An 18,843-nucleotide genomic window follows, 5' to 3' on the forward strand; every position below is an offset into this window, starting at 1 on the left:
ACAAAAAAAAATGGGGCTAGGTCTAGTGAGATATAAATAACATCAAGATAACTTCATGATGCTTGCAGGCACTGATTAGTTGATAGTTACCATAGTAAAAGTCATAAACTAGTCCTTCTCAGCCAATCAAAACAAAGGTCTTTATATGAAACACTCCATGGACTCAAGAAATTGTATTTTTAAGTGAATAATTGAGCAGAGTTAACTCTGCAATTCAATCAATTTTGGAGGAGTTTTTCAAAAGAAGATTGTTAATGCTAGTCGCATGTTTTCAATGGGACAACAAGAATTCAATGACAACGATCATACTTTCCTCAATTCACACTCCAAGAACAAATGCGATATTAGAATTATTAATATTTCAAAATACAAGAAAGAAATAGTTAAACAAAATACTTGCAATGAGAATGATTGTTATTCATAACTTCACACACACAAACAATGCAACACAAGAAACGAATCACACAACATGCAAGGCAACGGACACAAGAAGTAACTTAAGAATTTTTTTAGGTGTATTTTTTCTTCTGTTTTCATCTCCCCAGCATTTCACGAACCCCAAATGCACATTTTTGTTATATACGTACAAATAACAGCAGAACAATAACACTACATTCATCTCAGAGTACACAGCTTGAAATGAAAGAACATTATAACAGAAAATAAAGGCAATATATCCTGCTATGATTTTGGCATTGGATAACACAAAATAATAAAAATATGCAAGTATTGTTACTTGATACTAGCTGATCACATTATACAATGCATTTTCTTCTACACTGCAAAATACATGTTGGCATCATATAAATAAGCAATTACATTTTCACTTAATAATCTTTCATGTCTACATTCATGCATGCATCTTCTTTATTTAAAAAAATCCTCACCTCCGTTTTGGTAGAAAGTATAACCAGTTTTTCAACACTATTTTCAAATTTTACATCAATGTCCTCCATATAAATCAACAATTCCGGCACTCTAACCAAGATCTATGTGAATAATATAAAATCTGCTTGCTACTATACTCAATTTTACAAACGTGTGGAAGATAAAGATATATGATCATATATAATAGTCTGTCTTTACATGTCATTGCAAGATATTTATAAACACACAATACTAGAGTACATAACAATTTCCATACAAAATATTCACAGAAAATATACAGGGAGCGATGGATATAATATGTGGTTACAACTATACAAATTGCAGACTTCAAATGAACTAGTTATGGGCAGTAGCAATAGTAATAATCTACAACATGGGATTGTTATACACAAGATATTATAATAGTGCTTGCAAGAAAGCTCACCACTAACTAAACAATACATGCCCCAATTTTACTAACACAAATAGTTTAAGTTTACTTCAAATATTACAAGTTCAATTAACAGGGCTGTTCCAAGCAAAGGTGCAATATACTCTCAAAATATCTCAAAGTTCTTTGACAATGTTACTTTCAAAACGGATTCTCCTGATACAGCACAATAAAGCAAATAAAATACAGAAATAAATACATTTCACATGGATTAAACCTAAAAAATAATATATTTGTTTTTATTGGCCAAAGAACTTAATAAAGAATCTCAAAAATTTTTAACAAATATTTCTGTTTGAGGCAATTTCAATAACCCAATATATCATAATGATTAATGCTTTCTTTCTTCTTCTTTTTTTTTTTTTTGGGGGGGGGGGGTGTCATTTTCATGGAAAGAAAATCTTTCCTGTGTCATTCAAGTATAGTGCTGAAAGCAACAGTTGAAATGCAAATATACACAACTCCATAAAATTTGAAGAAAATTTTGTGTCATAGCATCAAAGCAGGGTCAAACAATATAAAGTTCATTTTTAAAAACAAAATTTATGTAAGACTCAATCATTGTAAAATGTATGCATTGTATGAAAACATATCAGTTATCAGAGAGAAAGAGGTCCTGAAATAAAATCATCTCTGCATACAAATATATGCAGATATTATTATTTTACTTGCTTGCATACAAATGACAAATGATATAATAATACTTCTAGAATTCAAATAGATAATACCCATCTGTGATTCTTATCATCTTCATGTCTCATGTTAAAATCTTAGTATAAAACTTCCTCTGGGTCACTTAACAATGTTCATAAGGAGATTTTTACAATTTGAAATACTTCAAATATAAAGAGGCATATAAAAAGATTTCAAAGTATAGACATCCATTTTGTTTCATAGTAGTATTAATACTTATTGACATGACTTAGTGTGCTCTAACACTTACAACGTGAATGGGTGATGATCATTATATAAATACTTTCATAGTTTAACATAGTAATTGGGAGCTTCTTAAACGTTTACAATTTAACATGATCAAGCTGCAACGACACAGTTACTAAGCAACAAATCAAGGCACATATCATTAAAGCAAAATAGATCAAGAATAAATCATAAAAATAATATGAGGTGCTCTGAGAATAATGATAAAATAACATCAGTTACAGAAAAGACTCTGTTCACATTACTTAGACAAAATGGCACAATAAAAACTGAATGATGAGCAACTGTGAACAAGTCTTCTTTTCCATTTGAACATCAATACATCAAGACTGACTGAGTTAAGACAGTGAGGTTGCAAGCCAAGATTTGTAACAGGGTCTAAGTAATGTGAACATAGCCTTACATACACACTTCATACCATATCTTATATTTCATAATTATAATTATCTTTTTCCGATCGTACTAACTACAATTGCACAAGAAACTACCGCACCACATGGTATATAATTCTTCAGACAATGAAACTGCTTTCCAAAGGTAAATCTACAGGATTAGACTTAATTGCAATATATATAGATAATGTACATATTTCAACAGGTTATACAAGAGTTACAAATAAGCATACCATCCGATAATCTTCATTGCAAATCATTGTTTTTTGTACAAAATTTACCATGTGATTGTAAAATTATACAAAAATATCACATCCAATAGCAACCAAGTCCAAGAAGTGGAAACTTCCAAACTTTGTTTCTGTACAGGTCCTTTTAAGTTTAACAAGAAATAAACCTAAATTAATGATGATCCATCATGTATCTCATCTTCTGAGCAACAAGGAAGAGATGGTACATGTAATAAGTTAAACAGATATTTCTTTCATTTTAAAATCATCATCGGTAATAATTACATAAACAACTGGAATAGCTCCACCTCACCTGTCTAACAAAGAAATATCGTATTGTAAAAACAAAGGATAGTTGAATGAAGTAATTTGTGTCTGGGGAACTGCCATATGAAAAGGGAGGGGGGGTAGACAAGAAAGAGAGAGTAAGAAAGATAATAAGAGAGATAGGGCAGAAAGAGTACAAAGAAAAAGAGAGATTCTCTGACTGATTATTACAGTGAGTATGTACATATATTGAGAATAAGATCATTATCTCTACATATTCAAGAACATTCTTCAGCTAATGTACAAATATACACAAATGAAATTAAGTAATATGAAATATATTACCGATACCTCCATAAAGCCACAAACAACCTTATATATTAAGTGATGTGCAGCAGAGTATTGTTTAACTTCATAGTTAAGGCTCCATTGTGAATTGTGCATTTTCTTGCTATAACAAAATAGGCTGAAGTACACAAGATTGATTTGGCTGTGGTAGACCAAAGAATTGCAGTGTCCTTCCTGTACTTATTTCATTCTAGCAAGATAGCGCAAAAGAGGCTTATGCGTCCTCTTCCATTAATTTCTTGTTTTAACAACTTATCCATGCTCCTGTAACATGTCGCAGGCAACACAGCCATGCGGCCTCAACACGCTACAAGTTCTTCAACAGAGAATGGGGGCACAATCCACCAGCACAGAACACGGTCCAGCCGCATGCAAGGATGTCACTTGCAAATAACAGTTCCACATGAAGCCTGATGTGAACATCAATTCTTAAACCAGTCCATAAATGAATAAAATGATTGATTGGAATTCATGATGTCAGATTCATGATAATAAGACCTTGATGATTAGACTTTGACTTCCAATGAAATCTACATTGGTAATAATTCATCTAGTAATCCCATCAAAGCATTACATAATGCAAGATATCTACATTCATTATAAACAAGAATTATATCTACAGAGTACACAATACAAGTTGATTTCAGATACACTACTGAACATACAATATATTTTGGTACTACAGTCAAACTTCAGATTTAAAAAACATTGCTCTTGGTGGTCAATGAAAGGTATTACAGCCGTCAATATAATAGACCCTATATCATCTTGATAGATCACATGGTATAAGAGAATACTCAGCCTTAATCATTCCAGTTGGGATACATGGTATAGTATGCTCCATCAAAGACTTGTATCTAATGGATAATGACAGTAGATGCTCACCTACATATAGATCTTAATAGATAGCACGTACTACAGACTACTGTGATTGTCACATTGTAAGGGCATTTCTTACAGAGATCAACCTTACTCACAGACCAATCCTGTGCCACACCACGGAGTGTACCCACCATTCTCCTTAAGTTGTTACCACACGAGGCAGGCAACGCAGGACGTGTTGCCTCTACATGTTGTAGGCCACATAGATGGGATCAAGTTGATCAGCGAGGAAACCATCCCTGAGATGCATACGTTGTTTCTCACCCCTTGAGTTAATAGGAATGACAGCAGGGTCCACCATCACCACTACACCAACGATCAGGTAATGCTCCTCCAGGACAGCGTTGGTGACCAAGGGGACAAGGTCAAGGGCTTCTGATTCCTTCCCATCCAGTTCCACGACCACCACCAATAAGTTGGTCCATGTGAAGACAGCACTGTGGAAAGAAGGCACAAGCAAAATTATTTACTGATCCTAAAAGAAAAAGCTGCCCTTATCGCATTTACTGCTTACTATAATTTCACAACTTGTATAAATCCATTACTGTAATTCTTGAACTTATTCCTATTCTTCAGCATGGATACTTATATGAATAAGTCAATAATACATAATTTATATCCTTTATATCATCATCATTCGAATTATATAACACATCAATGCTTAACACGACATATTTTCTTCGTTATCATAAGTGGATGATTTAATATTTGAATATTTTTATTCATTTCAATTTATATTAACTTTTCTCTAAGAGGATGATTTAATATTTGAATACTTTGATTCAATTCAATTCATATTAACTTTTCTCTAATGAAAAGGATCATTACAAAGCAATCACCACAATGAAATTAATCCATTAAAAGTAAAAACAAATTTGCAAAATAAAATGGATACAAAGCCTTTGATTAATTCTTATGATTGGGGAGACACATCCCTTCTTAAAGTCATTGCTGTCCATCTAACAATATTTCAAAATCATATTTGTACTTACCACTCACACACGTTCTTATGACATCTTAGTACAGTGTTTTCAATGTCTATAGGATGGTATCTCATTCCTCTCATCATCAATGTCTCATCCAATGACCCAACAACAAACAGAGCATCATGGCGATCTGAAACAAAAACAACACATTTGTTGGTTATAATTAAAAGGATGGTTTAGGTAATTTTCCCAATAAGACCTTATGTGTAATTGAAAACTACCTCTTCCTGTAATTTGCAAATTGTCAAATCCATCCTGTTATGTGATCTTGTAAGTACATTGGTCCTGGCATATAGCTTTTTTGGGATTATCCTGGCTTCATTGTTCAATCTATAATCTGATTTTATATCAGAGAATTTTTTACAACACCAATTTATGCTAGCCTTGTCTAAATTGGAGGTGATACTTAAAGAGACTTAAAGTTACACATTATTTGGTACATGAAAGAGAATTTCTCTCAGATTATCTCCTTTAATATGAATATGATCTCTTAATATTAATCATTATTATGAACACGTTTGTAAGTCTAACCCTAGTTTCACATGAAATATTGTGATGTTCTCAAATCATCATATCTTCAGCATTTTAATGGAGTGAAGTTAGATCAGAGAGACAAAAATTTTGAAATTTTTTATGGAATTGACATTATATGAAAGTGTGACAGACACTGGAACCTACCCCCATCCGCTTGCGTTAGATCAGTCCTCTTGAGGAATCCAAGATAACCTGTCCTGGCAAACGTGCCATGCGTCTCACCGGTCCTTAGCTGAGCAGTGAAGTGATCATTATGAAGGGATTCATCTCCATAGATAGTGAAGTATCCACATGAGTTGTGCGGTGATGAGACCCAGATCTATGTGAAAGAATAGAACATTGAATAAGTATTCATATATCAAAATCATGTAGTCACTTGTGCACTATGAGAGACATAGTAGTCAAGACCATTCCCAAAGCTGGATACAAGTTTTTGGATGCAATAATCATCTTTCCATTAGAAAATGTCTGTATGACACATTTGGGTAACAAATGAGCTCTTGGCAAGCACACATGAATATATTTCATATAGAGTGGTATGATACAAATTAGTATTCATTTTTATTATTGCTGTTATTACACTATATACTGGCACAATATGATTACTCATTGTTCCTATGTGGGTGAGGAACATATATATATTACATAGGTTATGTAGTTTCGAATCAGTGATAGGTCAATACGCCATCACGTGACCATAGCTGCAAGGATCACATTTGTTATATTCTGGGTTTTGACGTCACCTCAGTGAATATAACTGCGTTGTATTGTCAATTGCGGCGTTATATACACTAATGTGACGTCACTCGCTGCTTAGGAGTTGCGTAATCAGGTAGTTTATTTGATGTACGCGCTAGTGTTAACGCGTTGATTGCATGAAGAACGCGCTTGATGTATTTAAAAAAAAAAATCTACTATGACGTAGATGGATCAGAGCTGTAGCAAGAATTTTAGGTTTGAGCCAGATGATGAATGCAATCTCTGCTGGCGAATCCACATAGACTATATCATATAACAGATATTGCCTGGTCTATCGTTTTAATAAATAACATTTCAACTCCCCTCCGAAGCTATATTTTCCCTCAGCGCTGTGCGCTTCGGGCAAAATCATGAAATCCCTTGGGAAAAATATAACTCCGTCGGGGAGAGGAAATGTTATATTCAAACTCTAGGTAGGCAATATCTGTATAATATCCACTCTTATATTATCAGCACACTCATTTCGATACAGCCCATGTATGAAACTTCATGACATCATGTGAAACTAGAACATAACACTTTTCATTTTCGGTATGAGTTTGATAAAGTTTTCAGTTGAGCTTGTGTCTCTTTTGTTCAAATCAGACTGATATTAGGGTGAACCTCAGGCCCGTAACATAAAGCTTAGCAATGATCACAGAACTTTTTTCTACAAAAGATTGCATTGACTTCAATGTACAATCAATCATGAAAATCAAGCTTACAATTAATTGCTACAGTGTAAGCTTTGTGTTACGGTTTCCTGATCTTTATAAAATGGCTTTAAAAGTCTGGCAATAGTTACCTCTCCGAGGTGAGAGTCTGCACACTGGCCCATGGTCTCAGGGTGAGCTATTACAACCTTCACTCCAGGTAAGATCTACAAAGATCAATACCAAGACAAAGAAAAGCACGATTGAAGAGCAATAATCATCACAATCACAATAATTGTCATAATTATAGCCATTAACATAATCAATCATAGTCATAACAATAGCAGGAATAACAATCATAGCTATAACCTTGTTCAAAATCCTAACTACAATCAGTCAATTTAGAAGAGTCCATACCATCCTGTCGCCTTGCATTACAGAAGATTGCATGTCCTTGTAGCTCTTTAGCAAATTGACTGTCACCTTATAATTGGTTTCAGATGATAAGTTTCGAAAAAACAAAAACTTTTATAACTGAACTGCTCTCTTAATTATTCCGCTTTCATTTAACCTTACAGTACTGTCATCTTTCATTCATTAAAAGGAAAAAAATGAATAGGCACAACCCTCTCATGAGAGATTCCTAATCTAAACAGTTTGTGGTGGGCATCCTCAATGATTGAACATTAATCAGGAGGAGTAACACTACCATATGACCAACGTGCATGTAATTGTCTCTTACTCACTATTTATAAATGAAATATACCCCCCAAAAAGGATGTGAGGGTTATAATTTTCCTGTTGTAAAGAAAGTGACAAAAAAAAAAAATTGTGAGGATTTGTGTGAGTACCTTGCCCGATTCCATGACACAGAGACTGTGAGGGCTTCCTTTCTCTACAATGGTAACCCTGTCATTCCTCAGAGCTCTCGTATCAACGTAGACGGTGGTAGGATCTGGACTCGATGCACCCTGGTTAAAGAAATCATAGATAACACAGGCTTAATCTCCAGACAGGATGACAACCTTGATACAGAAATGCACTTTTGATGTAGGCAGAGTATAATGTAATATATAATAAAACAGCTGTAACCTGAGCTCAGCTAGAATATACCCAAATACTCTAGTTTATTCAGGACTTAGAATTATTTGTATTTGCACTTTATGAATGTTGAATATCATTTTTAGTTAGATTTTATGCAAATTTGTTAAAAACAACTCCAGCTGTAATGGCAGCTAGGTCAATAAGATTACTCTGTAGACTTCAAAAGAGTTGCAGTATTGATCATACCTGTAATGCAATAGCCATATTGACCCTGCAGCCAAAGGACGTACTGACGGCTCTAGGTGATAAACCAAGACTTGAGAATAGCTTAGAGAAGGAGTTTGTAAGAGCTACTCTCGGCCTCTCTTCAGCCACTACCACACAGTACCTTACAGCTGACAATAAGATGCCTCGAGTCTGGAAATGAAAAGAAATTCAAATTCAATTACATGGCTTGAAATTCAGAGTTCACTTTTGAATTCTAGGCAAGAGAGAAAAAAAATTGTTCACAATGGATTTTATTAAAGTTATAGATACCACCATTGTAGAATAAATTTTTAGCCTAAAAAATTACTACACTGCATGAATTATTTATTTGTAGTCTCAATTTGCTTAAATTGTATTTTAAAAATACATCTACAATATATTTTAATGAACATCCAACTTCTAATGGATTTTCAAGTAAAATACATAAAAGAGTATCAGCGTATAGTCTTATCCAAGGTTGGTTCCCTACACACAAGTGAAAGTCTTCTATACCGTAAACTAACAGCTGATGCAAAAGATTAAAGTATGGATTATGTTCATGAGTGTGAGTGATATTTCTGTAGTCCAGTCAATTTTTCATCCTGACATGAACTCCTACTACCAGTACTTAAAGACAGGCAATGGAAACCCATTTACCAAGAGAAGAATAAATGTACATAATGTAAGTTACCTTGAGGGTAGAGACGCTCTGACCGAGTCCTTTAGTACAGATCTCCATGACGGAGTAGGAGCAGAAAGTGTCACGAACTGCATGGTAGAAGATAGAAGAAGTATATATAATAATATAAATATAATCAAAGAAAGGTTGCCTTGAGAAAAAGACATTTGTTGGAAATATTGAAGAGGAAAGAAGAGATTATGGGATAATAGAGTTGCATAAGGATATCAGCTGAAAGTTTTCACCTTTATGTTGACTAAGAGCTGTCAACCAGAGTGCTGGGTTGGTCTCTATTTCAGTTGGTGGAATCAGGATTGACTGATGACCAGAGTACACACTGAAAGAACAAGAGGGAGAGCATTAACACGTATAGGGGCTACAGTTACAATTGATGCCTGCATATGCACAATGTGTAAGGCAATTTGCTCAATGCTCAACGCAAAGACATCAAATTTTTATTATACATGAATGTGAATTACTTTCTTCTGGCAATACAGGTAAATTTCAGAATGACGCTTATTGTCCAGCCTTAATTTTGCCTTCATTTGTTTATTATTCATCTTAATGGGAAAAACAGTATCTTAATCTTGACTGTTTCTTGCTAATTCATTTGATTTTGGAGATGGTATTTTAACACATCCATGTTGATATTGTTTCCAGCTGTAATACAATCATCACAGACCAAAGGCTACCAAGATAAAGAGTAGTGTTAGGTTGAGAGATCAGATTAAGAGATTTTTTTTTATATATACCTGCTGAGTACCCAAAGGACAAATCCTAGTCCACAGTAAGGATCCAGACAAAGACATACCACCCTAGAAGGGTAGAGTTCACAGGCAAGCTTCTGGGCTCGGCACACTGCACTCGCTGCTGCATGAGACATCTAAACATACAAGAGGAGAATGAACATCATATCATAATGAATGCATTATTATTAGACCTTGACATTCTTACAATACAAGATCTGAAAACAGATCATCCTCATTGCCACTTATCTTTCATAATTCTACCTTTATACATCTTTGCTGTGCTCTTTAAGCTCATACCTCCAATAATGAACATTTAATCCAATTTTAAAGTCAAATTTATAACTATTGGGGCATTGCAAGAAACTTGTGTTCAATTGCAAAACCAAGCGTACGTTTCATAATCTAGCACCATGGGGCATTATTACAAATTTGAGTTACTATTGAAGGCAAATCAACTACAGAGTTGTAATTAATCAAAGAACATCAACATGATTTTGTTACAGACGCTTGACTTAGGATTGTATAAAGATTTCTTGAAATGCCCCAAATGAGAATAACCAAAATATCTTTGAGCTACTTAAGTGTTTGTCAACAATTCTTGTTGATGTTTCATAGACACAAAGGAACATCACCCATACTGATTCTTTCCCCAGAGCTACACTGTAGGTATGCTACAGTGATGTCATAGGCAAGCTAGCAAACAGAATAGTTCATGAGTATTTGTAAAATAACCACCAACATACGATGATGGTGAAGATGAAGAACAGCATCTGTATATTGCCATTTATCTATAAAAGCATTAAAAGGTGCAGTTCAAATACAGTGTATGATACATTTCTTGAGCATCTTTTCCATGACAATGCCCATTATAGAATGGCAACCATGCATAAATAATTACCAGATGCATGGCCAGCTATGCATCTGGTAATTACTTAGGCATGTCTAGTCATGCGTCCGGAATTACTTATGCATGGTTGTTGAAAAAAAGAAAGATTTTTAGCCAAAAAATTCCACCATATTATAAAAAAAATGATACATAGGTTTGTTCGTGCATCGGTAGGACTAGTGAGCATGTGGTAACTATGGAAACTAGTCTAAACCCACTCGACTGCACCTTGTGGGTTTTTGACAGTTCCATATTTACCGTACCCTCACAAAACCAACCGATGCACTAACATCTGTGTATCATTTTTATACTAGGGGACACCCTGACCATACAATCTTGCCTACCTTGACCCCAGCAAGCATGCCTGTAGTTGAGACACTGAAGTCTAGGAAGCATAACATCTCAGGGGTAGGGGCTCGATAGATACCAGATAGCTTCTTCTTTGGAAGGTCATCGGTGTCCAGGAGAGGGGGCCATGTCTTGATATCTACTGTTCCCATTGCCTCCTGTGAAAACAATATACGAGGAAAAAAAGCTGAAGTTCTTATCTGGGTTTTCATAGTTTACTGTATTAGCTGATATTTTCTCATTGGTATTATTTTCAAAAATGTTGTGAGTCAAAATCACTAAACATTTCTACTTTGCTGACATTGTTCTATATGAAAATAAAATCATAATTGTAAAAATAACTTGTGATCATGTTGAACCATTTCAAAGTGTGAAATTATCTGTATGCTAACGTATTGGCCAATCCAACATGTGTACAAACTCAAATTCTATTCTCAATTTCTTGTCAAGAATGAAATATCATTTAATCACACTTGAAGCTTTACAGAGGGTGTTTATCAGATCGGCTCAGTGATGAGATTCCATTTAGCTCTTATTTTTAATCATGAAAAATTGTTTTATTGTACAATCAGTAACGATGTATAAAAGAGTCAGATAAAAGCTGATAAAACAATAGCAAGCAAAATGCCCCATGACAGTTTCTGTAAAAAGTTTCATAAAGCTTCATAAGATTGTTAGGATTCCTGACTGACCTTTGACTTGAGAAGTTTAATGATGGTTGCCGTTGAGAGAACAACCACCGACTTGCTGACCTCAACCACCATACGAACAGTAGGCAACGTTGTTACAAGGCTCTGGGCATGGGGAGGACGTACAGTCACTGGAACAGCACCTAATTTGAAAGAAACACAGGGAATAGAGTGAGAGATCCATGTACATCCTGATGGACAAAAAAAAATGGATGAGAAATACCTTTCCAGTGGAGCATTTCATTAGAAACTTGTCTGATGTTTTATCTTACAAAGTGTGTTTGATCTGATCTGTTATAATACAAACAGTCAGAAACATGTGCTTCTAAGCAAATCAAAACCAAGGAAAGTTGTAAGATCTTTCTTGTCAGACAAAAATGTAGATTAAATAATCTCCAGGATACTTTTATGTGTAATAAAATCATTGGCTTTTTACATTATAGTGAGGAAGGAAGTAATGGTGAAGATCTCCCCCAAAGAAAGAAAGAAAAAAAGGATTGTTGAAGGTGAAAATACTATAAAGGGGTTGCTACAGGTAGAGTTAAATGGAAACTTGAAACAAGACCCGTCTCTCAAGGGAATGTAAGGAGAGATGGCATACCAGAACAGAAAGGTAAAGAGGGTACTTACCAACATAAAGACATCCATAGAAGGCTACAATGAGATCCAGACCAGGAGGATAGATAAGAGCTACATGGTCACCAGAGTTAACCCGACCCTTCTCCTGAAGAAGCAATGCCACTCTCTCAGCTCGCTTATGAAGCTGGCTACAGTTCAGTGTCATGCCAACCTGGCCCTGAAAACAATACAAGGTACAAGGTCAAAGGTCACCTATGAATTATTCTTACTGACATCATAAGATGTATGAATATATTCCAAATGTTGAAACAGTGAACACTCTCTGTATGAATCACTAAAGAATTAGATTTTTTGTTTCCTTTAGAAGGCAAGTAATATGTACAAAGTACACGTCATTTCCATGAGAAAAAAAAAACTGGAGGTTAATCTCAGACACATCAAATAAACATAACATAAAATCATGTGATCAATAATCATTGCAATTATTACATAGCACATTTTTCCCTCTGATAATAAAATGGGAGCAATATATAATATCATCAATTATTGTTGATATGTTTGATGAAACAGGGTTAGGTCAAAATAAACATACCTTGTTATTTAGGAGTGAGAAGAGGACATGGTCTGGTGTACTCTGAGCTCTCCACTGTAACACTTCAGCTAAGAACTGATTCTATATATTGTAAAAAGGAATAAAGAACATACATATTCATGTAAACATCCATGATTATGTAATAAACTTTGGTGAGGTTGCAATTCTCATTTTAGGGGGAGGGGAGGAATTGATCGTCCCATTTTATGCTGGCCATTGCAATAGAAGAAACTTCCACAAGACATCCTTTCTTGGCACCTTCATTAGTTCACTAAAAACTGGCTATTCAGAAAGGATTTCCAGCAAATGCAACTCTTAACCACATTTTACATAGCATATCTATTTACTTCCTTTCTTTACTGTATCATAGGAATCTTCTCATGATGAATACAGATGCATTACAAATGTTATCATCACCATCATCATCATCATCATCACCATCATCGTCGTAGTCATTGTCATCAACATCGCCATAATCATCATCTTCATCATCATCACCCTAATCATCAGCATCATCCTCATCATCATCATCATCATCATCATCATCATCATCATCATCATCATCATCGTCGTCATCATCATCATCATCATCATCACCATCACCATCATAATTATTATCTGACCTTTCTTGATGTTTCTGTATCTTCATCCCATGTTCCAATCTCTCTCCCTGATGCTCCTGCTATCCTTGATCCTGCTACCAGGTTTCCCATCATCACTGATGCAGGACCAACATCTGTAGGTTTTATCCTTGGCTTGGGAAGGTTGGTCACACACCTATATTAAAAAATAAAATCATTTGATAACACATGCAATCACGGACCAGTACATGGAGATTTGATGTATTTAACCAGTCAATTCCGACATTCTGTAATTCCCATGGCTCTGTACATGGACAATCCAGTAAGCTTAATGAAAAATTTAAAAAAGAATTATGGGGTGGGGTTTCTTCTTATCTTCATCAGCAGTATTCTGCAGGTGATCCATCCATCCATCTATCTAAGCCTCCATCAATCTATCCTGCCACCCATTAATCCTTTACCAACCATCTTCCTATCAACATAACTATCTTTCATTCTATTTCTTTCATAAGATTGATTCCTCTATCTATCTGTCTACCATTCTCTCTCATAAACTATGATGTTAGCTATCCATTTAATGCTCAATACACACAAACTTACTTATAAAAGCTATCAAGAATTGAAAAAGATAGGTCTAGATACATGTACTTAAATTTCAACCAGATTGTCACAAATTTCTTGAAGATTTGTATGAATGAAAGAAATTGAAACCAAATCAAACGTTAGATATATACGACACGATGGATAAATTCATCTACTTACGTATGAGGGCACATGAGTACATTGGTAGGATGAAGTGTTCCATTGATGAATCTCTGTTTGGTCTCTGACAGGTGGATTCCTCCAAGAGGAGTCTAAAACAAAATAAAATACATAAACAATCAAGAGACATAGACTCTTATATCATATTTTAAATCCACTGTAAAACATATGGACCTTGGCAATGAGGATATCATCATATGACACAAGTAAAAAATAATGAACAAAATATGACTTTTTAATAAACGGAACATGCTTCAAAGTAAACATGCCTCATAATCTGCCTGAAAATTATACACAGAGACACTGGTATTATAAACCTTATTAATTCATTTGGTATCCCAAGTGTAGGTGACAGTGTGTGTTTTTCTATCTAGGATATTATCAATGCCACGATCCTATCATCATTATGCTAAGAGACATTCATAATATCTCATTTTGGGAGCTGAGATGATTTCAGTTGCAAAGCTCCACACCAATTTGTGATATACTTTATTAGGAAATTGAAACAATTATTGATATAGATGTGATCTTACCTTGGGGAGTGAGTTTGGAGGAACTAAGGCCAGACAGTACACTCCAACTTGATGAATGCTATCCACAGCCTGTAGTACTCTACTCATCCATTGGAAACACTAGGAAGGAAGGAAGGAGGGAGGACAAGTGGTGCATTATCATTTTTTATATAGAAATATAGCCCTAATATTATGATGTATTCTTTAATCTAAATATCTGATAAACATATTTTGGAATCAAACAATTTTTATGGTTTGTGAGTTAATAAATTAAACAGTGATTAATTGAGACTAACTCTTATCATAATGAATGAATGAATTGGTCCATATCAAAGATATTACCATAAGACTTGGGTTTAACAAAACATACAAATCAATATCAATACTTCATGTCAATCATTTGAATCAGAATTGCCAGACTTACAATTACACTTATTTCAATCATTTATTTCCAAGTTACAGCACCAAAGAATGTACAATTGATATAGTGAGGGGAGTTAGGGGGGGTGTATTACCTCTTCCTCTGATGCTTCTGGTCTTTGTTCTGCAATGATGATTATCCTATCATCCTTTAGGACTTTTATCGAGAACACTGCAATTCTGTTGGAAGAAACAAGTCAACTTGTAAAGAATACATATTGTAACAGAAAAATATCAATTTTTTTGTCATAAATAATTCAAGATATGTAAGGAGCAATAATGATAAACTATCCCTCATTTGGTGTCCCTTCATGTGCTCCTACAGCAATTGATCTTGTCTTAATTTCTCTGGATGTTTTTGGTTCAGAATATTGTCCAGATTGGGAATTATGGCTATGGTTAGGTTTGGGGTTACTTATTTATTTAATTTTGGCTTAATGAGAAGTTTATGCATAAGGGTTGTTATCACTGGAACTTATTTCATTGAATCCCCTTTAAATACAACAATTCTTAGATCTACATTAAATAATGACCACTAACCCATTTGACACAAGAGGATATGATAAACAAAAATGACCCCAAAGTGAATGAGTTGAACGTACCTCCCTCTGTAGATGAATTTGAGTGGTTCAACAGCCAGTACAGTAGCTATGATGTCATCCATATTATGCCTTCTACCACTGATGATCATCAAACCATCTACCTTACCACAAACAAACACTAGTCCACCCTGAAAATAAGAAAAAAGAGATAAACATGTGTTTGTGGAGTGCTGATATGGCAGAAGTATATTTCTACATTTTTAATATTTTCCCTTGAATTTCTAGGACAGCTGTCTAGTCAATTCTAGTTGGAAACCTTTATAACATCTTCTTTGCTGATTCTCCAACCAACACTTTACAACGTTCCTAATCATGAATCCCAGGAAAATACCATAAAATTGATGATATCAAGTTAAGGATGGAAGAAATATACAAGGAAAACATCAATCATGGACAATGAATTCTATCCTTTGAATTAAGATCATGAAATAAACGGGAAAAATCAACAAGAAAAATTTCGAAAAACAATATTCCAGTTCCAAACATTGAAAAAAGAAAAATGAAGAAGGAAGTAAGAACTTACAGGTCCAAGGAAACCAAGCAGTCCTGTCCTAACAAAGTGCTGATCACTGATTGGCTGCTCATAGTCCGTTAATGCTGTCACCTGATATTCATAAAACAAATGAAACATACTTGATAAACTAACATAATCTCACATGGTTCAATTATGCCAAAACAGAATGTATTGAATGCCACATTACAAATTGGCATACCTGCTTTTTCCAGCATTAATGATATAAGTTCATTACATATACATACGGAGAGGACCTTAAGCCGTCAGCCTTCTAGTTGCTTGCTTACAAGCATTCATGCTCTCTTAGCAGTCAAGTAAAAATCACCACCATTCATCCGTGTAAGAACATGATCACTTACATTAAATGTAGCATTAGTCTTTCCCTTCAGACCCCAGAATGATCCTCCGACTGATTCTGATGAGACACACAGTTCTCCAATCTCATCTGTCTTACACAGGACTGGTGGACCATCAATCTTCACTACAACCATAGCAGCTATATCAAACAAACAAATGTATGGTACAAATGAAAATGGAAACCAAAATGATGACATGAATTTGCCACTTCTCTCACTGGTAGTATCTCGATGTAAAATATGTAGAATTGTAATCATAATTTAAATAGCAATTTCAAGCATGATGGTGACATCAATCAATGAAGAAAATGCCTTCCATAGCTAAAAGTTATTTCAATCAAGTTATAGTCTTTGTGAAGACCACAACCGTTATAGAGAACTCTACTTCACTCTTAGAGATTTGTTTCTGGTTTAGAATTAATTAAAGGTGCATGCACATACAAAAAGGCTTAAATTCATGCTACTTACACCACAAAATCTGTATTAAATGAGGTTCTAATGTAAATCTTAATAATAGTATCGTGTTTCGGAATAGGTTATGTCTAGATAGATGCACTATTAAGATGCCTATTATTATTTTTGTGAATTCAAGCTCACCTCCTGGCATGACTACTCCAACATCTTGCAGCGTTAATGATGTGAGTTTGTCATCTGTATCCACCCTGACAACACCATACGACAGACCAGCCATCGATAACACCCCTCGACCTGATGCTGTCATACCGGTCTTACCAGGCCTGTTACCATGACAACACAGAATACATAGATGTGATGAAAAATTATGGTAGAGAATATTGGAGGGAAAATGTAGTAAGAAAGACAGCCGATGATACAGACAAAAATAAGTAGACAGCATCAATGGAGACCTGTTATTAATCCTTTTTCCTTCTAATATCCCCCGTTTTCAATCCCAGAAACAATTTCCCCCTTGCTTGATGCATTATAGGGCAATACTTGATTTCAACTGGTTATGACTGATGTATACTTAAATATGGATAGAAATAAGCTTCTCTCTTTTGTTTCATTATCTTCTTTTATTAGCACCAAATATGTTTTATTCAGGAAATGAATGAAAGAGGGGGGGGGGGGGTAAATCATAGTTGAAAAACACCATCAACTCAAATCGAATAACATTGAAACAAATTTTCATGCTTTGCCAAATTTGACCAGGCAAATATAGAATGCAATTTTAGATTTTGATATACTACATGTATGATGTTCTTTGAAGTGTTAGTCTGTGCTCATATTTATCTGGTGAGATATCACATTCAAAACCACATACCCATGTTACCCAATCACAAATATCAGTATTGTAAATAGGAAGTGCTGTGCTTAAGATGTTTAGTACCAAGTGACAGAGTATATACATTCTGATATGTGTGCAAATGTAGGACAATCCTTTGTTTTAATTTTCCTGTGTCAATTTCAAATAATTAGTAAATAGTAGTAATCCTTTCTACAATAAACTGTATAGATTCCTTCCATGCTCAATTTATGGGTAAGTCAACTATCACACAGCTTTCTCTTCATAATTCCTATTATGAGATTGAAATAGTAAACATCAAACATGTCATCCTGCCGAATCCATTTTCTATCAACATCTCAAGTAATATAGCATGTTCAATGTGAAATATGTTCAACAATATCAATGTTCAAACTATGTATGTCAATGTGTAACCTGTATTCAATAAAAGCATTCTATAACATGAGCTTGGGTTTAACTCAAAGCATGCACACTGGCATATCTTTTGAGTAGCAGACAAACTTTTGTTATTGTCTCTTATCAAAGGAATTTCATTGGGTTTAATAATTAATTTTGCCAGGGGCATAACTACATGCCTTCAATAACATCTCAACATGGAAGAAAGTATGAATCAGGATTTCAGGAAAGAAAAACATGCCTTTCTTTAAAGAGCTTGAGGAATAATGGTTAACCTAATGTCCAAATGAGTAAAATATATTAATTTTAGAGGAATATAGACAGGAATCACAAATTT

General features: G+C 34.6%; 1 protein-coding gene across 2 annotated transcripts in view; it reads right to left on the reverse strand.

Moving 5' to 3' along the window:
• Window positions 1–530: 530 nt before the first annotated feature.
• Window positions 531–18,843, reverse strand: part of LOC129255758 (disco-interacting protein 2 homolog C-like) — a 35,015-nt gene continuing 16,702 nt past the window's right edge. For both annotated transcript variants that reach the window (XM_054894094.2, XM_054894090.2), the window contains 21 exons: window positions 17,444–17,583; window positions 16,850–16,986; window positions 16,500–16,580; window positions 15,977–16,104; window positions 15,470–15,554; window positions 14,976–15,074; window positions 14,443–14,534; window positions 13,723–13,876; window positions 13,100–13,180; window positions 12,559–12,724; window positions 11,932–12,071; window positions 11,236–11,397; window positions 10,009–10,139; window positions 9,502–9,593; window positions 9,269–9,345; window positions 8,578–8,748; window positions 8,139–8,258; window positions 7,440–7,514; window positions 6,041–6,215; window positions 5,369–5,492; window positions 531–4,813 (listed from right to left, as the gene is read on the reverse strand). In XM_054894094.2, coding sequence (XP_054750069.1) covers window positions 4,561–4,813; window positions 5,369–5,492; window positions 6,041–6,215; window positions 7,440–7,514; window positions 8,139–8,258; window positions 8,578–8,748; window positions 9,269–9,345; window positions 9,502–9,593; window positions 10,009–10,139; window positions 11,236–11,397; window positions 11,932–12,071; window positions 12,559–12,724; window positions 13,100–13,180; window positions 13,723–13,876; window positions 14,443–14,534; window positions 14,976–15,074; window positions 15,470–15,554; window positions 15,977–16,104; window positions 16,500–16,580; window positions 16,850–16,986; window positions 17,444–17,583 — 2,683 coding nt within the window. In that variant the 3' untranslated portion in view covers window positions 531–4,560. The remainder of the gene's footprint in view (window positions 4,814–5,368; window positions 5,493–6,040; window positions 6,216–7,439; window positions 7,515–8,138; window positions 8,259–8,577; window positions 8,749–9,268; window positions 9,346–9,501; window positions 9,594–10,008; window positions 10,140–11,235; window positions 11,398–11,931; window positions 12,072–12,558; window positions 12,725–13,099; window positions 13,181–13,722; window positions 13,877–14,442; window positions 14,535–14,975; window positions 15,075–15,469; window positions 15,555–15,976; window positions 16,105–16,499; window positions 16,581–16,849; window positions 16,987–17,443; window positions 17,584–18,843) is intronic.

The sequence above is a fragment of the Lytechinus pictus genome, chromosome 1 (genome assembly GCF_037042905.1).
Source record: "Lytechinus pictus isolate F3 Inbred chromosome 1, Lp3.0, whole genome shotgun sequence".
In the NCBI taxonomy this organism is placed as follows: Eukaryota; Metazoa; Echinodermata; class Echinoidea; order Temnopleuroida; family Toxopneustidae; genus Lytechinus; species Lytechinus pictus.